General features: G+C 37.2%; 2 protein-coding genes across 2 annotated transcripts; one reads left to right on the forward strand and one right to left on the reverse strand.

Moving 5' to 3' along the window:
- Positions 1–3,758: 3,758 nt before the first annotated feature.
- Positions 3,759–6,971, forward strand: LOC104222239 (pto-interacting protein 1). The gene is made up of 6 exons (XM_009773450.2): positions 3,759–4,512; positions 4,606–4,863; positions 4,940–5,112; positions 5,205–5,284; positions 5,395–5,542; positions 6,378–6,971. The coding sequence occupies exons 1-6, from the start codon at positions 3,951–3,953 to the stop codon at positions 6,717–6,719; spliced, it is 1,563 nt and encodes a 520-aa protein (XP_009771752.1). The 5' UTR covers positions 3,759–3,950; the 3' UTR covers positions 6,720–6,971.
- Positions 6,972–9,528: 2,557 nt separating this feature from the next.
- LOC104222237 (probable fructokinase-6, chloroplastic) lies at positions 9,529–20,078 on the reverse strand. Its single transcript, XM_009773447.2, has 7 exons — positions 19,599–20,078; positions 13,791–14,002; positions 12,734–12,946; positions 12,044–12,241; positions 11,773–11,910; positions 10,681–10,797; positions 9,529–10,124 (listed from the first exon to the last, which is right to left on the reverse strand). Exons 1-7 carry the CDS (start codon positions 19,750–19,752, stop codon positions 9,990–9,992), a joined length of 1,167 nt encoding a protein of 388 aa, XP_009771749.1. The 5' UTR covers positions 19,753–20,078; the 3' UTR covers positions 9,529–9,989.
- Between the last annotated feature and the right edge of the window lie 2,247 nt (positions 20,079–22,325).

The following is a 22,325-nucleotide window of genomic DNA, read 5'->3' on the forward strand; positions in this document are numbered from 1 at the left end:
GCTGATAGGTTATATCGTGATTGCTCAGCTCTATGGCCCATTTGGCCATCTACACGGGTGCTCGGGTCGGATCTCATCTTCTGTGGCCATTTCATTTTTGGGCCTAACTTCTCTAGTGCGTAGACTATTTCTGAGGGGGAAACACAAAAATTATGAACAGATAATAAATGGGGCATACCTCTCTCATTTTGGTGGATTCCCGTTTGCAGCCTGGATGGACCTTTATCGTGGCATGGAGGTGGCATGAGGGCGCCTCTGACATAAGGCTGATGTATCTCCTGATTAGGTCGGGATCCCACTAGATCTCTCCTGTTGTTGTTTCTCCGATCTTCCTAGACTCCATTTGAATTGAGGTCAACCGCTGGGTTGTTCCATTGAGATCGTCCTCGTCGGCTCTTACCTTGGCACAGTAGGCGTTGTGTATCTCATCCCAAGTGGTTGGAGGGTATTTCATAAGTCGGCTTAGCAACTTTTTGGTCGCCCTTGACCCACTTCTGCTCAACCCATTTTGGAAAGCAGCTACCGACATCCTTTCAGATACATTTGGAAGGGTCATTCTTACACGGTTGAACCGGGCAAGGAAGTCCCTAAGTCCTTCGCCAGGCGATTGCTTAATGGCGAATATGTCGTTCACCCTCGCCTCTGCTTTCTTAGCCCCGGTGTGGGCAGTGACTAACTTGTCTGCCATTTCCTCGAATGTTTCTATGGAACGCGCGAGTAACTTCGAGTACCAAGTCAGTGCTCCCTTGGTTTGGGTTTCTCCAAACTTCTTCAGCAATATAGATGATACTTGTTCTTTGGCGATGTCATTGCCTTTTTGTGCAGTGACATAGTAGGTTACATGATCCTCCGGGTCCGTCGTGTCGTCGTATATTTTTTAGGTATGGCAACATCTTGAAGGTATTTGGTATGGCGTGCGGTGCAGCCTCATCGCTATATGGCTGCTCAACAAACCGACCGATGTCCCTTTTTGGCAGATGTTTCGGGGCACCCGGTATTTTGTCTACCATCTCTTGGCGCTCTTTCATTTGGTTGCGTAGCATTTTGTTCTCATTCTCCATCTCCTCCATTTTCCTCAAAATGGCTGTGAGGATGTCATTGCCTGCATCACTAACATTGTGAGTAAGGGCATATCAGTTTTCGATGTAACGTCGTCCCTTGCCTCTTCTCTACTCAACCTCCAAGCGGGCTTGTCGAGGAAGCCAGTTAGCGTGTTTGTCAACCATGCCTCAAGTAGCTTTGTCACTGCTAGTGGTGCCTCCTCTGTCGTGGATGTAGAGGCCCCCTTACCATGCGAGGTCGTGATGCTTCCGTGAGGTGGAGGCATGTTGTTTCGTTTGTGAGAGGCGTTTGGTGTTATATATTCGCCCTCCATTTCATCCATTTCATTGATGGTATGGAGAAGGTTAGTGGTGAGGTCGGTTATCGCCTTCCTCTTTTCCTCTCCGTTGTTTGCCATGTTGGATTTGTGCAAACAAAGAAGTATAGGGTCTTTGCAAAGTTTTTATTTTAGATCTAGAAGAAACTAAAATTTTAACTAGAAAATTCCTCACAAACGACGCCAAATGTTTGACCAAAAAGTTGTAAGCCTTTTTGTTAAATTAATTAAATCAGAAAGTAGTGGGTAAATCCTAGTTAAACATAACAAATCCTAAATCTGAAATCGGATACACAAATAACGTAGAATTGCATTTGAACCAATTTAATGCAATGGGTATTAGATGGCAAAGTTACAAGTATGTGGTAGGGTAATGATGAGCAATAAATATAATAAATGACAATGAATGTAAATAGAGAGAATGATTCACCCAAATATTTAGTGAGGTGGATGATTCTTCTCTCTAACAATGATGTAAGACAAACAAACGTGGGAATACATGAGGCTTTTTCAGATCTGATGCGAGAAAGTATGAGATGGACAACAAATCGAATATTTATGGAAAGACAATATTTGTAATTTACTTGAGTCAACTTTTCATGAGAGCGCTTATCATATAGAATATTACATACACCATTCTTCTCTCTCTATTCCCCTTTATATGAGACATATCCCCTATCTAACTAAAAGTATAAGTGCAAAGAATATTCTGTATATTCCCCTAAAATATCTTACTACTAAACTAACCGTTATAGCCGATCTGAATACTCGACCTCGATCCCGGCTACTCAGCTCGCCAATAGGTTCCTTCCATCTTGAGCACGACCTCGGCCTAATCGGCTCTTAGCAATCCTCCTTGGACAAGATTCCCTTGGTCAGATTTTGATCCATACAACAATCATGAGAAATTAATTTTTTTCACCTACCTAAGTTTTAGTAATTAGAGTTAGTCGATACCTGTGATAACAAGTTGATCAAAACACCACCATCATTAAAAAAAAAAAAAATTGATTATTCAATAATATGAAATTCATTGCATGATCACCTAATTACTTAATTTGTTGACATGGGAGGAGCATGTATCATCGTTAAAGACCCTATATAACCTAAAGTAACTATGATTATGCCACCTAAAGATCTCGTATCATATGCTATTATTCGAAATAAGCGACACATCATTAGCAATGTTTTAGCAATATTCATGAATATGATGTTTCAATTGACCTTCCCGCTCTCATTCCCTTTTTTGTCCCTTGTTTTTTATGTCAAGATTCATAGATAATAAAATTTAGGTTTATACGGATTGTCGGCATTAGTTAAATGCAAGATTTGTTTTTAATTCACTTAGATTCTTAAAGAATACTGAGAATAACTGGGTTTAATCCAAACCTCTTTTTCAACCCCAAATTTGAACCCAAACGTAACGCCAGTTAACATAAACAGACAAATTTTACCATGATCTTGTTATCTAGGTATATTTACGTACATATTCTTTTGACAAAATTGTTTTAGTTTAATTTCTAAAAGTTTCTTAGTCACATGTACAAATTTTTGACAAAAATATAATAATACTCTGATATACTTAACCAAGCCTTACATCCACCAGAGGGATTCCAAAGCTAAAGCTATTATTGTACAATAAAAACTGCGACTCCCTCCGCTCCATTTTAACTATCGATTTAGTTCAAAAAAATTGTCCAAAATAACAATCACTTTAATATTTCAAGACTAAATTTTTAACTTGTTTTCGACTATACCCTTAATATTAAAGAAGTATTAGTTCTTTTTAATATTACTAATTCTCAAAAAGCATTTAATTTGGGTAACTTAATAAACTATACTTTATATATATATATATATATATATATATATATATATATTTCAATGGATGTAAAAGAGCTAAAACAATAGTTAAAATGGAACGAAAGTAGTATTATTGGATTTGAGAATTAAAGAGATCCAAATTGCCATAGCTAAAGAATGTTAAAGCCTTAAAGAAGTGGAATGACAAAAGGGAGCTCTGCTGTCAAGAATGGTAGTTGGGGGGATGAGAAGGTCACCAAACTACTACATTCATCATTTTGTCCCATTTTCCTACTAATTATTGCACTATAATTAATACTCCAACACCAAATTAACCCCTAACTTGCCCTTTTCCCTCTCATCATACCGCCTAACAAATCTTTTCCTACTTTGTTTAAAACTTATCCAAAATCCCCCCAATAAAAGAAAAGTTCCTTCCTACATTATTATTATGAAAGAAGGCATCTTTTACTTGTCTTGTTAAACCTTAACACCAAGAATCTTGCATTTATCACAATTCACATTTTTCTTCTTCTTAGTATAATAATAATCATGCCATTAACTGTTTCCACGTAAAAATAAAACCTGGGTCGGTCTTATTTTAGTTGTAAGGTACCATCTTTCACACTTTTTCATACTTTTCATTATATATTCGAGTAAGGTAACTCTATCCTCTCCTACAAGCAAAGTTGTTAACTTTTCTTTATTCTTTCTTTTTCTTTCTTGGGTTTGTCGATTTCTGTGTAGCTTTTCAAGATCCGTTCTCAAAATGGGGTTTCTTCAAAATAGTTGTACTAACTCTGCGGAGCCTTTTTACAGCTCAAAGACTCAACCTTTAGCCAGTACTGATACTGATAACAACTATAGTGTGTATGATGAGTTAAAAATCAAATCCTTAATTTACAGAATGATTTGGGATTTTGGGTTGGCCTGTTTTATTCCGACTTGCCGGCGGCGAACTTCCGGCAAGGATAACGGTGATAAGGATAAAGGTAGTGTTAGCAGCAGTTTGGAGCATAATAAAGCTTGGTTACTTGCTGAAACAGGAGCTTGTGGTACTGAATTAATTAATGCTGAGCCACATTCACTTCACTCCTCTTTTAGGTTCAGCTTTTGTTCTCAGGTTGAGCTTGAGTCTATGAATATGAATAGATGTTCCTCTGCTACTGTTTTGATGGTGAATTTGGATAATGGGTTGACTGATCCACTTTCCAGAGAGCTAAAATGGAGGAAAATTCAATCACTTGAGAGGAGTATTTCTCCTGTGACTCGTTCTTTAATTAGGTTCACCTATGCTGAGATTGCTTCTGCTACTCGCTATTTTTCTAAAGGTACTCAATTGGTTTATGTTCAAATTTTAACCCTTCTTTACTTTGAATTTATGTGATGTTGATTTGTTGTTTTTGTTTTCTTGAATTGGGTAGGTAGAGTTTTGGGAAGAGGAGCATTGAGCTATGTTTTTAGAGGAAGATTGGGATTTATGAGGACAAGTGTTGCTATAAAGAGGTTAGATAGGGAAGATAAGGAATCTCCAAAGGCATTCTGTAGGGAATTGATGATTGCTAGTTCTCTTCATAACCCATACATTGTTCCTTTGGTTGGTTTTTGCATTGATCCAGAGGAGGGTTTCTTTTTGGTCTACAAGTATGTATCTGGTGGAAGTTTAGAACGGTATTTACATGGTAAGAATACTTGGCTTTCTTTTCATTTCAATGAGAATACAATTTGCTTGAGACTAAGATAGAGTTTGATTCACAGAGAAGAAGAGGGGAGTGAAAGGCGGTCCAGCACTTCCATGGTCTACGCGGTATAAGGTGGCCGTAGGCATAGCAGAGTCAATAGGGTATTTGCATTATGGAACTGAGAGGTGTGTTGTTCATAGGGACATTAAGCCCTCCAACATTCTTCTTTCATCCAAGAAAATACCCAAGGTAATGAAAAGAACATTCATATTTAACAGCTCAAATTGGTTGTTGTTCTTCTGGTCGATTCTGTAATTTAATCCTTATGTTGACTTATGCAGTTGTGTGACTTTGGCTTAGCTACATGGACTCCTTCACCTTCTGTACCTTTCCTTTGTAGAACAGTTAAAGGAACATTCGGGTATTAATTTCTATCTTGATAACTCTTAGGCATGACTATGAATAAGGTCCCCGCGTTGCTTGGCAGTAAAGAACATCCCTATATTTATGATATTTGAATTACATTTGCAGGTATTTAGCTCCTGAATATTTTCAGCACGGTAAAATATCAGATAAAACTGATGTTTATGCCTTTGGAGTTGTCCTCCTGGAGCTGCTAACCGGAAGGAAGCCAATTGAAGCGAAAAGGGGACCAGGAGAAGAAAACTTGGTGTTGTGGGTAGGTTCTTGCTTTAATTTCTTCCAAGCTGTCCTCGCTTATCTTTATTTTGGATAGTTAAATCAGTCCGGCTCCATTTGTTGGTATCTGTTAATGCAAGAATACAAATTATCCACCATAATTTCTGCCAAGGATGTCTTTAGTGTGAATTTTTTTATAAAGCCAGTAATGTGTGACAACCTGTCTCTTTTCCTTTCTTCTATTTGATTTTAAATGGCACTTTCAGTTTGCAGATGTTTAGAGATTTTTTGTTCTAAATAGTCACTGTCGCAAAGAAAATATGGTCTTTAGAATAGAGTGTCATGTTATATTGTTCTTTGTGCCGAGGGTCTATCGGAAACATCCTTTCTACCTTCACAAAGGTAGGGGTAAGGTGTGCGTACATCCTACCTTCTCCACCCTCCCCAGACCCCACTTGTGGGATTCTCGCCGGGTTTGTTGTTGTTGTTGTTGTTGTTGTTGTTGTTCTATTGGTAGGCTGTTCAAGCTCTGATGCACAACTGAGACATCCTATGATTGATGACATTTTGAAAGAAGCATGGAAACCTTGTGTTGAGCTTTATAAAAGTATTATGCTTGATCATACTGATTGGTGGCTCTACTATATATATATATTAGACAATTACAATCAATTTGACCAGTTCATACATGAGTCAGTGCGCTAATCAGATTCAATACATTGACGATGATAAGACTCTAGGTATCAAAATTTGGCAATGATTTGGACCATCTATCCTTGTGTTATTACCATGATTGGCTGCATAACAATTTAGACCCTCTTTTGTTCTTTTTGACAAAATTTGGACATTAAAATCGTCTTCTTTGTTGTTTTCAGGCAAAGCCTCTAATGCAGCAAGGAGCTCTTGAAAAGTTTCTTGATCCAAGACTCAAATTCCCTCAAAAGAATCTACAACAAATAGCTCGGATGACCCAAGCAGCAGCTGCATGCATACACAGTGAAGAGTCTCGAAGGTCCAATATGGACGAGATCTTTGCCATATTGAGAGGCACAGAACCTCGTTCCACGTTCAGAAAGAAGTCTATTTCACGCAGTAATAGTTGTATGATTGAGTGTTATCCCCAATTGCAGCGGACAAAAAGTGAAATGAAGAGTCACTTGGCCTTGGCAATGTTAGGAGTTCCTGACTTCGAGGATGATGATTTTTATTGTCGTTGACATGAAAACAATGAATTTGATTTTTTCTTTTCTTTTTTTCCCTCTTTTTCCTCACCCCATTCTACTTGAAATGGGAGATTATAGTGTGACAACTGATAAGGCTAAGCTCAGTTAACTTGTAGATAGAGAAAGCGGTGGTCTGATTGAAGAATACACTGTTTGTATATATTTGTCCCTTGTTTTGGTGGGAAAAATATGGCAGGTTCTGTTTTGTATGATATCATAAAGAAGGTTGTGAATTGTTTTCTGGCATGATTTTACTTCTTTCCATGATTGTAAGTTAAGACTTTCATTGGTTGTTTAAATGTACTGTGTTTTAGCTAGTTTTGTATCGTGAAGTTGCTTGCTTTGGCCTCTAGTTTGGTGAAGCAAGGGTAAAAAGAATGGCCTTTTTGCTTTGAGATTTCTCAGTTTTTCTTATCTACTTTGGCCATTATTTTTTTTCACTTTTTTCTGAATTTTTTATTTTTTTTTTGAAATTAGTGTTTGGCCATAATATTTTTAATTTTCACTTGAAGATGAATTTCGGAATTTTTCGAGAATTTGAAAATCTCCAAAAAACTGTTTTTCAAAATTTTCACTTCAGATCACTCACAAAAATTCAAAAACAACCCAAAATTGTGTTCACGTCCAAATACAACTCTAATTTCAAATACCATTTTCACTTTAAATTTTTTTTTACTTTTTTCGGAATTTTATAATTCTTATGTCCAAACGCCCACTTAGTAATTCCAGTCAATTAAACCTTTTTCTTTCCGGTGACCGAGACCGTTGCCCTATTTGTCAACGCTAAATTAATCGGAGTAGTTTATGACAATCTACAGTAGGCCACCAAATTTAAATTTAATTAGTTAGTAAATTTGTTGAACACAACTCTTATTGGGTTTTTAATGTATAGGAAGTTGACAACATGTTCTCTTCGTGCCATTCTTTTTTCCTATTGATGGTGTTTATTAATAAAACAAAAGTTGATCAATCCATTACAGTATTAGGTATTTAAGAAAAGACATGGTTCAGAAAGTACAACCATTATGCCACGAACAATGAATAAAATTAGGTCACCTTTACATTATTTGTGATTTGCTAAGTAACGACAGCTAAACTCTCACATAGGACCCAAATAATGAAATATCTTGTCATAATACAGGGCAGAAAAACTTGTAGTTCAATGTTGTTGACCCACGTTGCCTAAATTTATAAATTTTATTTAAACCAAACATTTAGAACCAACCAAATAATTTAGAACCCAAAAAAAAAAAAAGATATACACGCAATCCACCTCAACAATGATGTAAGGAATATGAGGTAGTTATACAGTTTAACTAAGTTAACGGTTTTCTCCAAGGGAAACAAGAAAAGGAAAAGCCAAGACATTTTTGAAAGTGACATATATCAAAATGTAGGAAGAATATTCAATCATAGCAATTGTAGAGGCGAATCCAGAATTTAGAATTAATAGGTTCAAAATGAGTATAATCTTATTATATGCATACATTTTAAAATTTTATGCATATGTATACATAGTTCGAGCTGAAAGTAATGAATGTAGTTAAACTTGTAAAACACACCCTAAATCCGCTTCTAATGGTAAGGCGTGTGCATCAAGAAAGCTAGAATACTTTAGCAACATCCTTAATCAAACCTCTATTGGCTCGAGCAAATTCTTCGAATTCTTCATAAGAAATAAAGCCATCCCCATCAGTGTCAAGTTCAGCCATCATATGTTGGACTTCTTCAGAAGTTACAGAGCCTAACATTTTCAAGGTTTCTCCAAGTTCTGCTGAAGAGATTTTGCCATCACCATTTAAATCAAAACGCTTAAAAATTCGTTCGCGATCAGCTATGTCTTGTGGATCTTCAGCCATTCTTTGGTTTGTTTGTTTATTTTTTTTTTTTATTTTTTTTTTTTTTTTTTGCCTTTTTTTGTGATGGTTACAACACAGGCAAAGTTGGTTTTCTTTGAGAGTTTGATTTTGGACACAGAGATCCGAAAAATGAGTTCCAATTTGGGTTATAAAGAGGTCTTCATCCAAGCATATATGGTCACCCTTAGCCTTAGGACACGGGCTTTGTGTAATTTTATGGTTCTAAAAAACTTTGCAACAACTAATCTGTTTGTTTATGCTTTGTGGAAGGAGATAAACGTGACTCCCAAAACAGACAATGACAACATTTTGACGCCTCAAAATTGCGTACAATTGGGAAAAAGAAAAAATAGTTGAAAGATGGAAAAGAAAAAGTTAACCAAATATGAAACATATCCCTATTTATTAAGTATTTATTAACAATCTTATGGGATCCTATGAATTGTTATTGCATAATAGCACTTGATTAATGGTAGGTCAGATGTATTATTGTCCCATAGAAAATAACAACCAACAGCCGTCAACAGTATTTTTAATTTCAGTATGTTTGATTTATAACTTTTTTTCAGATGAGAAAAATAAATCTTTCTTTACAAAATAAATATTTAGACGTCAATTATTAAAGATTTGAAACCAAAAATTAGCTTAGATGCTTGTCCGAGAGTGACAAATAATTTGTGAGGTCACAAGATTCACCAGGGTAAGACCCAAAAAATCATTATTAGAACTTTATCAACATGCAATTTCGTGTTGTGAAAACGGAGCATATTATCTTGTATACTCTTTTTTTCTTTTAATGATAAGCTAGTCTTATATATTTCTAAATAACAATGCATAGGGACAAAATTTGGACATTTGACGTCCAAAAATATAAAATTCTCAGGTATCTGTTTAATGTATGTAATGCATTTACAAACATATACAATCCTAGGATCTCCGTGATGTACCACGAAGCAAAATCAGCTGATTTTCATATATCAGAAATAGGATAACAACCAAACTGTCTATGCTAATCATACACTGTTGACAGACAAAACAATACAGGTTTGAGAATGATACGGAAGTGTATCTGAATATGACTAGCAAAATGTCAATGCTAATCAAAAACAATTGACAGACAACAATTCAGATTTGCTGATGAAAGTGAATCAGAAACCCATGCATTATCCTCATGACTTTCAACCCTGGTAATACACGCGATTAATAATGCGGTTATGAGCATCCACATATTCGTTATAAATTATTACTACAGATTTTTTTTGACTGTTTCCAGGTTTCTGTCAACACTCTTCTTCTAGAACAACTCAATAAATGATTTTTTTGCCCTACAAGAATTTATGAAGGAGAACAGATGGCACAACTTCGCAAGCCTTTAAATGACAACTGAACAATAGGTCGGATGATATTATGAAACTGACTTGAGCAAGGAATTCAACACAACTTCTCTTGTTGGCAAAGCTGGAATTGCTCCTCTCTCCATCACAGTCAATGCACCACAAGCATTAGCAAAACAAAGGGCATCTCGAAGTTTGTCCTCATCCTAAGAAATTCAGATTCACAATTAGCATTATAGAGGACACGTGCATCGTACTTTAAGAATAATGTGCAACTCCAGAAGGAAAGGCAGGTAGAATTTGGGGAATCCAAATTAGTTTCAGCCTTTTCACTATTTGTTTCATAAAGTGGCTGCAGCAAGAACAAGGATGTGGCATAGTTTTAGTAGCATTCAAGCTTCATCAAGTGCAAGTTTTTACTTGCAAAACGTGATTGTCCATATTGTGATTTTTCAGCTGCCTTGTATCACTGGATTGCATATGCGAGTTAATTATTTAGGCTACTAGTTAACAAGTGGTTTTAATTACACAGTAGAATATCCACACTACAATTAAATCATAAATGTACTTCAATGTTATTATACTGAAGATACTCATCAAGTGCACAAACAAGAAACAGCATCAAAATCTTTTTGCTCATTAGGTAACATGGTATGAAAAATCACAGACAGTGAAGAATGTAAAATAGTGGCCAGCAGAATGCCAGTATAGTGGAATAACAGAACTACAGCTCATTATCAGATTCAATACAAAAAGCCTTACCTGGAGCAGTGAGACATTAGGTGCTAGCTGTGACAATATTCCAGCAACAAAAGCATCTCCAGCGCCAGTGGTATCTACAGCATCCACCTTTAGACCCTTAACTCGCCCACTGAAATCCTGTTTTGCATTATTCAAGCAACTTCAGAGAATTATTTTTCCTATCTTTCATATATAGTGGATAACTAGCAAATCTGTAGGTATACAATTATTAGCGTCGTAACTGATTTAGAAGTTTGGCCTAAAGATGCACAAAATTCTACTCCCTCCGTTTCAATTTATGTGAACCTATTTGACTGGGCACGGAGTTCAAGAAAAAAGAAAAGACTTTTGAACTTGTAGTGTAAAATGAGGCACATATACTTTGTGTGGCTATAAATCATTGCATAAAGGTAAACTGTTTCCAAAAACGGAAATACGCCATTCTTTTTGGCACGGACTAAAAAGTAAGGTTCACATAAAATTGAAACAGAGGGAGTAATACTTTTAAACCTCCCTCCATGCAGTTTATGCGCCACTTGAGCAGGAACAAACTAACAAAAATGAACCAGCTTGACGGAGACCGATAAGACTCAGACAACCTCTAATGATGTTTCCTAGAAAATAGAAAAAATATCATTGATACTGTTTCAGATCATGGCTCACGAAAAGAAACAGAACAAAGGATCTTTTGATATCAGCTTCACAGGATAAGGGATTCTTAATAGTATTATTTTGACACAAATCACAGAGCAATGGATTATGGTCCTTTGCAATGAATTAATTTTGATGTCACATTTTCAAGCAACAGGTGAATCAACTTTAACAGAAATCAATAATATTTTATTAAGCTAAGGATTGGCTGGATAGCATTTATAAAGGGCACATCATCTATGTGCGCACTTCTCGATAACCCAGTGGCAGATTGTACAATTTATAAATGCTGTACTCCCAAATAGTTTAAAAAGGTAAGATTCAACAAAATGGATATTATATATTAAGATATAAGGATCGAATACAGAGATTTAATAACTTTTTGATAAAGGGTTACAACATCATTTGCTTACACGGATTGAATCGTGTAGACTGTAGAGTAGAATGCAGTAAGAAGCTTACCTTGGTGTAATATCGGCAACCTTCTGGGCCTTCTGTGACGAGAAGTAACTTGAGATTTGGATGGTACAACTTCCGAACAACATTATCATCGTAAGGATCTTCTCCTTGTGTCAAAAATGAAATCTCTTCTTCACTTATCTGGTGATAATAAGCAGCTGAAACATCAGATGTACAGTTCATTTGAAAGTTCAAATTTTTAAGTCCGACTCTCTTGCAAGACTAATTATACTGCATATTTATTACTTTACATTGGACACCTGAAAACAAGTACCTTAATTATATCAGCAGTTTCCCATATGCTAAGGATTCCTTCTCTAGCACTTTCCGCAGATGGCCACAGTGGAAGCCTCAAGTTTGGATCATAGGACAAGATTACACCAGCATCCTTTGCAGCTCTTGTAGCTGCGATATGGGCTGATCTGCATGGCTCTGTAATCAGACTTATGGAGCCGTAATGAAATATTTTTGCCTGCCAAAGGGTATAGGAATCATCGGGTATCATATCAAGTGGACTATCCAAATATAACATAGTACTAAGGGTCTACCAGAAATAGCAGAAGGGATGTAAAGCATCAACAATGAAACTGTGCAATAAGGAAAGCTAAAGAATGGCTGATTTGTAGAGAAACATGCTTTCCAGACAGCATAGTTGCTTACATACTTCTCAAATAAGATGGTTTTAAAAATATCTGAAGATCTGGACTGTAAGGTACTCTTAGAACCAAACCATGAACTATATAAGGTTTTTAATAATAAATAGTCACATATAAATAAGAAAAAAGTCATTCTTAAGAGAGGTAACAAAGAGGACCAGTACATATATTTTTATAATTGGAACATGTAAGTAACAAAACTAATAACTCTTTGTGTGGTCTCATAAAAAATTATGATCTTAATTTTCACTCGCTATTATGAAACTTTGAAATACTTCTATTTCGAGGATAAAAGAACTTTCATATACCTTCCTGATCAACTCCAAATCAAGTTCATCCTCTTGGAGCAACATATCAGCACTCGGGTTACGATAGAACATGAATTCACGCTCTCCATCCTTTCTCAGTGTTACAAAGGCTAAAGCAGTACGAGCACCTGGATCAAAGCGCATTCCATCATTATTGACGTTGTTCTCCTTCAAAATATCAGCAAGCATGTAACCAAATTCGTCTTCACCAACCTGCACAGGATTACAAGAATATATCATAAAATACTTCTATGGGTTTTTTTCCTAATTGATTTCTGTTTCACATATTTTTTTGATAGATTATTTTCATTTTCACATATGTTATCTGAATTTATGTTCTCAAAGAAGCAAAGGAAACAAATGAAGGAGCTTACTTGATGCGGTATATAGAATGAATCCTCAACAATCAATCAAATTATCAAAATTCTACAGGGCAGGAAGGAAGATGACTCTGGTGGATAGGAAGATGAGTTTTCTAATTCCATAATTCGTATGCATTAGTTCAGAATAGTGAGTCTCGGATGAGGAAAAAGACGTTCCTTGCTAATGCTATATGCTAAGTTGTATCATATCAGCTTTGATATCAGTACATTAAAGAAGGTAGTTAACATGCGTATCACGCCAAATCACCATGGTACTTTGGAGCAATTAGTGTTTCCTCAGCAAGTGTAGCCGAGCCTTACATTAGATGTAATGCAATATCAAGAATGTATTATAGATTGATAGTTCCAATGTTGTGAATAGTCTTGGAGCTCCTAAAGCCACTTGGTGACTTAAAATGTTTCTAGGAAACAGAAATTGACATATGTTTGAATAGAGACAACAAAACAATAACAAACAGTTACTCCAGCAGCCTGGAATGCTGCTTAGGAAGAAGAAAAAATAGATAGTCAACAATAATTAGCCAGATGTCAAATCCAAAACATACTTGATAAAGAAGCTAGGTTCCTGTACACTTGTTGAACGGAGAAAATCTATCTACCATTACAATTATTCAAACCTATGTTTAGCAGATCGAGTTCAGAAAGACTATAAAAAACGTAAGCAAATGTTATACCTTCCCAATGAAAGCTGAGGAACCACCAAGACGAGAAATGCCAACAGCAACATTAGCTGGAGCACCACCAGGAGCCTTTTTAAATGCAGGTGCTTCAGCTAATGACAGCCCACTTGTGGTTGGAACAAAATCAATGAGCATTTCTCCAAAGCACACAACAAGTGAAGATTCATCCTTCTCCAAAGGCCCATTGTCGCTAGGCAATGCTCTTCCTTAAGTAATAATTGTAGAAGAAAAAAGCATAAATACAAAAAGTAGGTAGCAAATTATTGGAGTCAGTAGTGTAGATAGCTTGAATGTAACCATACTTAGTTAGTGAAGTAACCACAGTTAGGTGTAGTTAGTGGAATTGTTAGTTAGTTATGCCAGCTGGCTTAATTAAGAGTGGAGCTATTACTTGTATATAGAGGACAACTGTATTCATTTTCATATACAGAAAATAATACAACCGACTTTCTCTTTCTTCTACATTCTTCGTTCTTCACAGAATTTCCTCCATAGCTGAGCTTAAGTTCTAAGCATCGAGCTCAGATTCAGGAAAATAACATGGTATCAGAGCAGTAACGACTGGGTCACACGCTCGTTGTGCAATTCCACATATTTCAGATCTAGTTTTTCCTCTTTCAAGGTCAATTTTTTTTTGTTCAACAATGGGAGATGAGAAAGAAGAAAAAATTGATCACACTCATCCACTCTTCGTACATCCTTCTGACACTCCTGGCTCGATTTTGATTCCGGTGAAGCTCACAGGATCTGAAAATTACGGTCTTAGGCACAGAACGATGCGAATTGCCCTTCAAGCTAAGAAAAAATTAGGGTTTGTGACTGGTACTTGCACAAAGGATCGATTTAAGGCTGAATTGCATGAAAATTGGGAAACTTGCAATGCGATTGTCTTATCTTGGATCATGAACACAGTGTCGTCAAATCTTCTTAGCGGGATTGTTTATGCATCGAATGCCCATCTAGTTTGGAAAGATATCCAGGAGCGTTTTGATAAGGTGAATCGAGTGCGTATCTTTCAGTTACACAGAGAGATTGCCACAATTTCACAAGGAACTGATTCAGTTGCAGCATATTTCACCAAATTGAAGGAGTTATGGGCAGAGTATGATGCCCTAGTGCCTTCACCAGGCTGTGACTGCCCAAAATCGAGAGATTACATTGAGCATTTGCATCGTCAGAGGTTACTTCAATTCCTTAGTGGACTTAATGAGTCATATGAGCAGGCACGAAGGCAGATTCTTATGAAGACTGTTGAACCTACCTTGAATCAGGCATATGCTATGATTATCGAGGATGAAAGTCAAAGATCCAATCTGTTTCCAGCACTGACAGGGAAGGCAGATCCAATGGCTATGCAGGTTGGTCGAGGACAACCTTACAGAGGAAAAAAACATTTTATGCAATGTGACTATTGCAATATGAAAGGTCATTTGAAGGAAAATTGCTACAAATTGAATGGTTACCCAAGTGACTTCAAGGGAAAGAAGAAGTACGCAGCTAACAGTATGACTAGAAATGCTGAATTGGACAAAAGGCCAGAGTGAATGGATGGAGGAAACAGTTCTGAGCCACCAAAGTTTGGTTCCTACTTTACAGAGGATCAATACAAGCAGATTCTGGGGATGCTGAACAAGGAAACCACTAATCCACAAGCAAACATGACAGGTATCACGACATGTTTAATGGCTGATGTGTGTTCTGGAGAACGGATCATAGATTCAGGTGCTTCACATCATATTACTGCATATTTAAATATGCTTAGAACTCACACTAAGTTAGACTCGTTTAACAAGGATCAAGTGAATTTGCCTAATGGAGAAAAGGCTAAAATAACTCATATGGGAATAGCAAATTTCTTAGACAAAATGCAGGTGGATCAGGTATTATATGCCCCAGACTTCAAGTTCAACTTGTTGTCTGTGTCAAAATTAACCAAGGCACTCTCTTGCTCTGTCAATTTCTTTCCTGATTTTTGTGTGCTCCAGGATCTTTACAATGGCAGGGTGAGGGGGATTGGTAGAGAAAAAGGTGGCCTATACATTGTGAAACAGAAAAGAACTCGAAAAGAGATAGCAAGTTCAAAAGCAAACATTGTTGTTCAAAGAAAGAGGCAGATAGCAATCTTTGGCATAGAAGATTTGGGCATGCTTCAGTCAATACCATGAAGAATATGCAGTTTTTAAAAAATAAGATGTTAGATGTTTCCATAAATAAGGATTATCCTATTTGTCCATTAGCAAAGCAAAGTAGACTTATGTTTCCTATTAGTAACTCTAGAAGTGAGAAACCATTGGAACTAGTGCATATGGATGTATGGGGTCCCTATAGAACCCCTACTCATGACAGGAAGCATTTCTTTCTTACTGTTGTAGATGACAATACAAGGTTTACATGGATATATCTATTGCAGCTGAAAAGTGATGTGATTGTTGCGTTGAAGCATTTCCTTTCTTTTGTTAAAACTCAGTTTGCTACAGTCCTAAAGTTAATTAGGACAGACAATGGGACAACATTCTTTAATCAACATTGTAATGCACTGCTTGACTCCTATGGGATATTACATCAAAGTAATTGTGTATACACTCCACAACAAAATGGCATCGTAGAAAGAAAACATAGGCACATATTGGACATAGCTAGAGCATTAAAGTTTCAGGCTTGCATACCAGCTAGATATTGGGGTGAATGTGTAGAAGGAGCTGTTTACTTGATCAATAGAATGCCCAGTGAAGTTTTACAAGGGAAGACACCATATGAACTATTATATAGAAAGCCACCATCCGTTGATCATCTGAGGGTTTTGGGTGCCTCTGTTATGCCACCAACCTTGTGAAAAATGATAAGTTTGGGGCAAGATCCAGGGCAGCTGTTTTCCTAGGGTACTCTTCATCTCAGAGGGGCTATAAACTTCTTGATCTAACTACTAAACAATTTTTTGTGAGTAGGGATGTGGTGTTTAAGGAACATTTATTTCCTTTTTCACAGTCAGAGCCTGCACCAACTCCTTTTACCCCTATTACAACACCTCTTCACCTGCCTCTTGGTCCTAGTGTAGCTCCTGCCAGGGGGAGACACTCACTAGCTCATGCAGCTCACCAGGAAACTGTGATTAATGATGCAATAGATGTTGCCCATGATGAAGCTGTTGATGCACATGATGCAGACATTAACATTCAGGATGCCCAGGATACTGATGCCATAGGTACTGTGGCTGATGCATCAAACAATGACAATGTCACTCATGAGACACTTGAGACTGTTGATTTCATATCACAAGAAGTACAAGCTGCAGACAATACAATGGATAGTGAAAGTGAATTGAGAAGATCAGGAAGAACCTCAAAACCACCTTTGTGGCATCAGGACTATGTGACAAGGAAGCATGCACACACTACAATATATCCACTATCAAACTATGTATCTTATGATAACCTATCAACACAATATAGAAGCTTTCTAACAAAATTCTCATTAGACACATAGCCACAGAATTTCTAAGAAGCTTCAAAGGATGACAGATGGGTAGAAGCTATGAAGCAGGAAATCAAAGCATTGGAAGAAAACAATACTTGGGAGATAGTTGATTTACCAAATGGAAAGAATGTTGTTGGTTCCAAGTGGGTATACAAGATAAAATACAAGGCAAATGGTGAAATTGAGAGATTTAAGGTAAGGTTAGTGGCTAAAGGCTATAGTCAAAAGGAAGGATTAGATTACCATGAGACATTTTCACCAGTTACAAAGATGGTGACCGTTAGATCAGTCATTGCACTGGCGGCTTCAAAAGGCTGGAATTTGTCTCAAATGGATGTATACAATGCTTTCTTGCAGGGAGATTTATATGAAGAAGTGTACATGGAGTTACCCCAGGGTTTCAGGAAACAGGGGGAGACAAAAGTGTGCAAATTAGTGAAATCTCTATATGGCTTGAAACAGGCCTCAAGACAATGGAATATCAAACTATCTGAAGCACTGATTCGCTCACCTTCGAAGAGTGAAAGGATCATTCAAAGCAGACTAAAGGCATAGGGCAAAGGAGCTTAGAAGGGTGACGGGGGGGAGTAGTAAGGTATGAAATCACTTTCTCTCTCCCCCAGATATGCCTTTAATAAGTCCTCCACCTATTTTCGTGTGACGACATCTATGATTGTGAAATTCAGGAATGAACAATTGCAACAATCATGTTCAATTTCTTTTGACAGTTTTAGATTGTGGTGCTTTGTAATCAAGGGCGAGAAGGAAGGATACTGTCAGAGTCTATATGATTATTCAATGTTCACCAAGACCAGAGAAGATGACATAGTTGTGGTGTTGGTGTATGTAGATGATCTGCTGATCACAGGGAGCAGTGAGCAACTGATTCAAGAGACAAAACAAGTGTTGCACCAAAGACCTTGGAGAGCTGAAATATTTTCTGGGAATAGAAGTGTTGAGATCCAACAAAGGAATATTGTTGAATCAGAGAAAGTATGCCTTGCAGTTGCTTTCAGATTTGGGACTGGGAGGAGCAAAACCAGTTTCAACTCCTCTTGACACCAACCAGAAATTTACTTCTGTTGAATATGATGAATACACAGGATCGAAGGGAGATGAGCCATTAGCAGATGTCTCAGCCTATCAAAGATTGATAGGAAAATTATTGTACTTGACAATCACTAGGCCAGATATAAGTTTTGGAGTCCAGACACTCAGTCAATTCATGCAATCACCAAAGATGTCTCATTGGGAAGCAGCCATGAGAATAGTGAAGTATGTGAAGCAAGAACCAGGAATGGGGATATTAATGAGTAGTGAAGGTGCAGATCAGCTGGTGTGTTTCTGTGATGCAGATTGGGCAGTTTGCCCAAATACAAGAAGGTCAGTAACTGGCTTCTTAGTGAGGTTTGGTGGTTCCCTGATATCTTGTAAATCAAAGAAGCAACAAACTGTGTCAAAGAGCTCTGCAGAAGCAGAGTATAGGAGTTTGGTTGCAGCAACTTCAGAAGTGACATGGCTTTTGGGATTGTTTGCAGAGTTAAAGGTAAACATCAAGCAACCAGTTGATATCTACTGTGATAGTAAGGCTGCTTTGCAAATTGCAGCAAATCCCATTTTTCACGAGCGGACCAAACACATAGAGATTGATTGTCACTTTATAAGGGACATGATTAAAGAAGGAAAGGTGCAAACTCACTACATTGGAACTAAAGAACAGCAGGCTGATTTGCTTACTAAGGGACTTGGAAAAGGACAACATGTGTTTCTGTTGAGCAAGCTGGGAGTTCTTAATATTTTGCACCCTCCAGCTTGAGGGGGAGTATTGGAGTCAGTAGTGTAGATAGCTTGAATGTAACCATACTTGGGTTAGTGAAGTAACCATAGTTAGGTGTAGTTAGTGGAACTGTTAGTTAGCTATGCCAGCTGGCTTAATTAAGAGTGGAGCTATTACTTGTATATAGAGGACAACTGTATACATTTTTCATATACAGAAAATAATACAACCGACTTTCTCTTTCTTCTACATTCTTCGTTCTTCACAGAATTTCCTCCATAGCTGAGCTTAAGTTCTGAGCATCGAGCTCAGATTCAGGAAAATAACACAAATTCTATACGCAGAAGAAATGATCATACTGCAGGCCTTGCAATGTTATAGTTCACAATTACAGAATCAAAGACAGTTCAAATTTACAAATCAATATGAGCACCTTTTAGATTTTCTATACGCATATATCTAAATCAGTCCGAGAATATGCTGAATTGCACTGTGTACAGCTGAAAATAACTAAAATAGAATATACTAGTAAAATTTAAAAGAAGAAACACCTTGAAGTTTGCATCGAGGAAAGAAGGGCAGAGACTGGGAGAGAAAAGGTGCTGGTTTCACAGTGCATCTTCTAGGGGAAGGGGAACTTCTAGAACCTTGACTTGTAGTGGAAACTCCACTGAAGCAGAAAGTAGGAGAATGCAGAAGAGCCATATGTATAGATGAGGTTTTAAAGAATAGAAGAAAGGGTTATATAGTGTTTGATGTGAGAAACTAGTTGAGATAGTGAATTTCAAATAGAAACCCTAATACAGTTACATCAGGCGTTAGATTTCAGAAGGGGAAAGTACGAGGTGCAGCGTTGGAGTAATCGTTGGAAACTTGGAATTTGCAGACAATAAACCCTGATTTTCGGAAGAATTGAAGCAGTTGTTCTGTTCCAGTAGTGGGGGAAACAGTGTAAAGCAGCGGAGAAAGCAAAGACCAACGAGGGAAAATTGGGTAAAACACAAGGACCTCTAGTTTATCCTTTGTCACCTGCAAATCATGATTTACCTACTCACTTAATTAGTGATGTGGATTTATTTCTTGCTAATTATTTTTCAACTAAGGATGACGATGGATCAGAACGGTCCAAATTTGATTTGTCCCAATACTCTTGCCCGTCCATCTCCGCTATTAACTTATATTATAACATCCAAATCATAATACGAGAATACATATATTTTTATTAGTAAATATTTAATTCATTAAACTAAAAATAAATATTAGGTATAGTAAAATAGTATATGTTTAGCTTTATATTAGATAAACTTTGATAAATTCTTATTTTTAATTTTAACAAACTTTCTGTTTACCTCGAAAATACGAGTAACAATTAAATTTGATTAGTTGTTTTAAAGAAATGTGATTTAGTTCAATACCAATTAATAATCAAGAAATATGAAGTAGAAATGAAAGACAGAAGTGAATCAAACCAATGTTACTTAGCAGCAATGACCCCAAGCTTAGTGACCTCGAGGTGGCTTAAGGCGGTAAGAACAATTAAGTAATAAAAATAAAGTGAGAAACAATGGAGCTAAAGGACAATGCTGATGAACAGTAGGCAAAAAGGTAGAGAGTATATTCTTTTCTCAGTGATGATAATATCTCTTACAAATGATTGGGGTCCCCTTTATATAATAGGGGAACCCTAAATAAGGAATATTTCTATTTACAGTAAGGAATATTCTTGGTACATCTGTCTAACCGCCTAGTACGGAATAGTACAATCATATTCCGGGATTTGCGTCATGACTTTGGGGACGTGGCAGGAATCTAACTCGTTCTAGTACAAATTCACAACGGTACTATTTGGGGTCGAATACACTCGACCTCGATATGCATCGTGCTTCGCCTTCGAACTCGGGTCTGGTCCCTCGAGATTGAACTTGATCTTACCCGGACTCAGACTCAGGAGGGGCCGTCGAGCCTATAAGTCGGAGGCATACGATTTTGACCGTATACAGATAGTCCCCGCGTTTCGTAGAGTAAGATGATAAGAAACGATTTGAACCTCAATTTTCTCGAACCTCTTGTAATGATGCCATGCCCGTGACGTATGCGCTTGAAGTGATCGGAAATGTCATGTCAGCACGCTTCCCCAAAACGTCAAATGCGCTCCAACACTAGTCGGCCACTTGCGCCGCCGATCTGTCGTCACCTTTCTATAAGTAGCAGGCCACTCTTTTAAACAAAGAACTGTACTTTTTTCATCTTAATCTACTTTTGATCTTTTCCCTTCCTTGCCTCTTTCTTTAATCACCTATTTCCATGGTTCGAACCTGCGATCACAAGGCCACATGGCAGCAACTTTACTAGTTATGCCAAGGCTCCCTTTTTCAAAACTTCAATTCGAGATAATGAGAGAAGGGCGTTGAATCCTTCCCGCATCAGAAAATATGTGAACTTTACACTGCTGCTCATCTCTCTTAACTTCAACCTGGTGTAGCACTTCATTCATTTTGCTTTCCATGGAATGAGGTGGCACTATCATTGTATACGGTAAAATCGGAGGCTCCAATTTTTGGTCATTACAACGCTTCATAAGCACGTTTCCATAGGCTCGAGATTATGGTCGAGATTAACACCCGAGGGGTTATCAATGTCCGACCTCGAGGCAGTGCAGATCGATAGTTATGGTGAAAAAGTGGGAGGTTCCCAAGGCATGTGACTAAAGCCGACCTAGTTTATTTGGCTAGTTCAAGCTCGTACCATGGAATTAAATAGTTGTACTAACCATGTATCTTTGTAATAAATACGTTTGTACTATGTTGGAATTCCCCCTCATATATAAAGGGGACCCTTGTCATTTTGTAAGGATCTGATACACAATATTGAAAATACAAGAATATTCTCTCTGCTTTCTAACAAATTCTCTTGACTCCACTACTTACATTTATTGTGTTCTATTTATTGTTCTTCATTTATTGCTTATTATTGGCCATAAAGAGCCACCATTGAATTTATCATAACTGTTAATCCTTCATCGTCTATCCTCGGTAGGGCATCCAACTCGACCTCGTGGCCTCGAATATGCAAGCTCGAGGCCCCGATTATTAGCCATTCAGTTTGATTGTCATATTGTTTTCAAGCTATTATCTTGTTTCCAAGTTTTCACTTAGCATCCATTGCGTAACAACTAGCATAAAAATAGATCGCGTATTTTTAGAACAACAAAATTAAATCTAATTGTAATTACCATTTTCAAGGTAAATAGTTTGGCGCCCACCGTGGGGCTAAAAATA

Source organism: Nicotiana sylvestris, chromosome 2 (genome assembly GCF_000393655.2).
Source record: "Nicotiana sylvestris chromosome 2, ASM39365v2, whole genome shotgun sequence".
Lineage (NCBI taxonomy): Eukaryota > Viridiplantae > Streptophyta > Magnoliopsida > Solanales > Solanaceae > Nicotiana > Nicotiana sylvestris.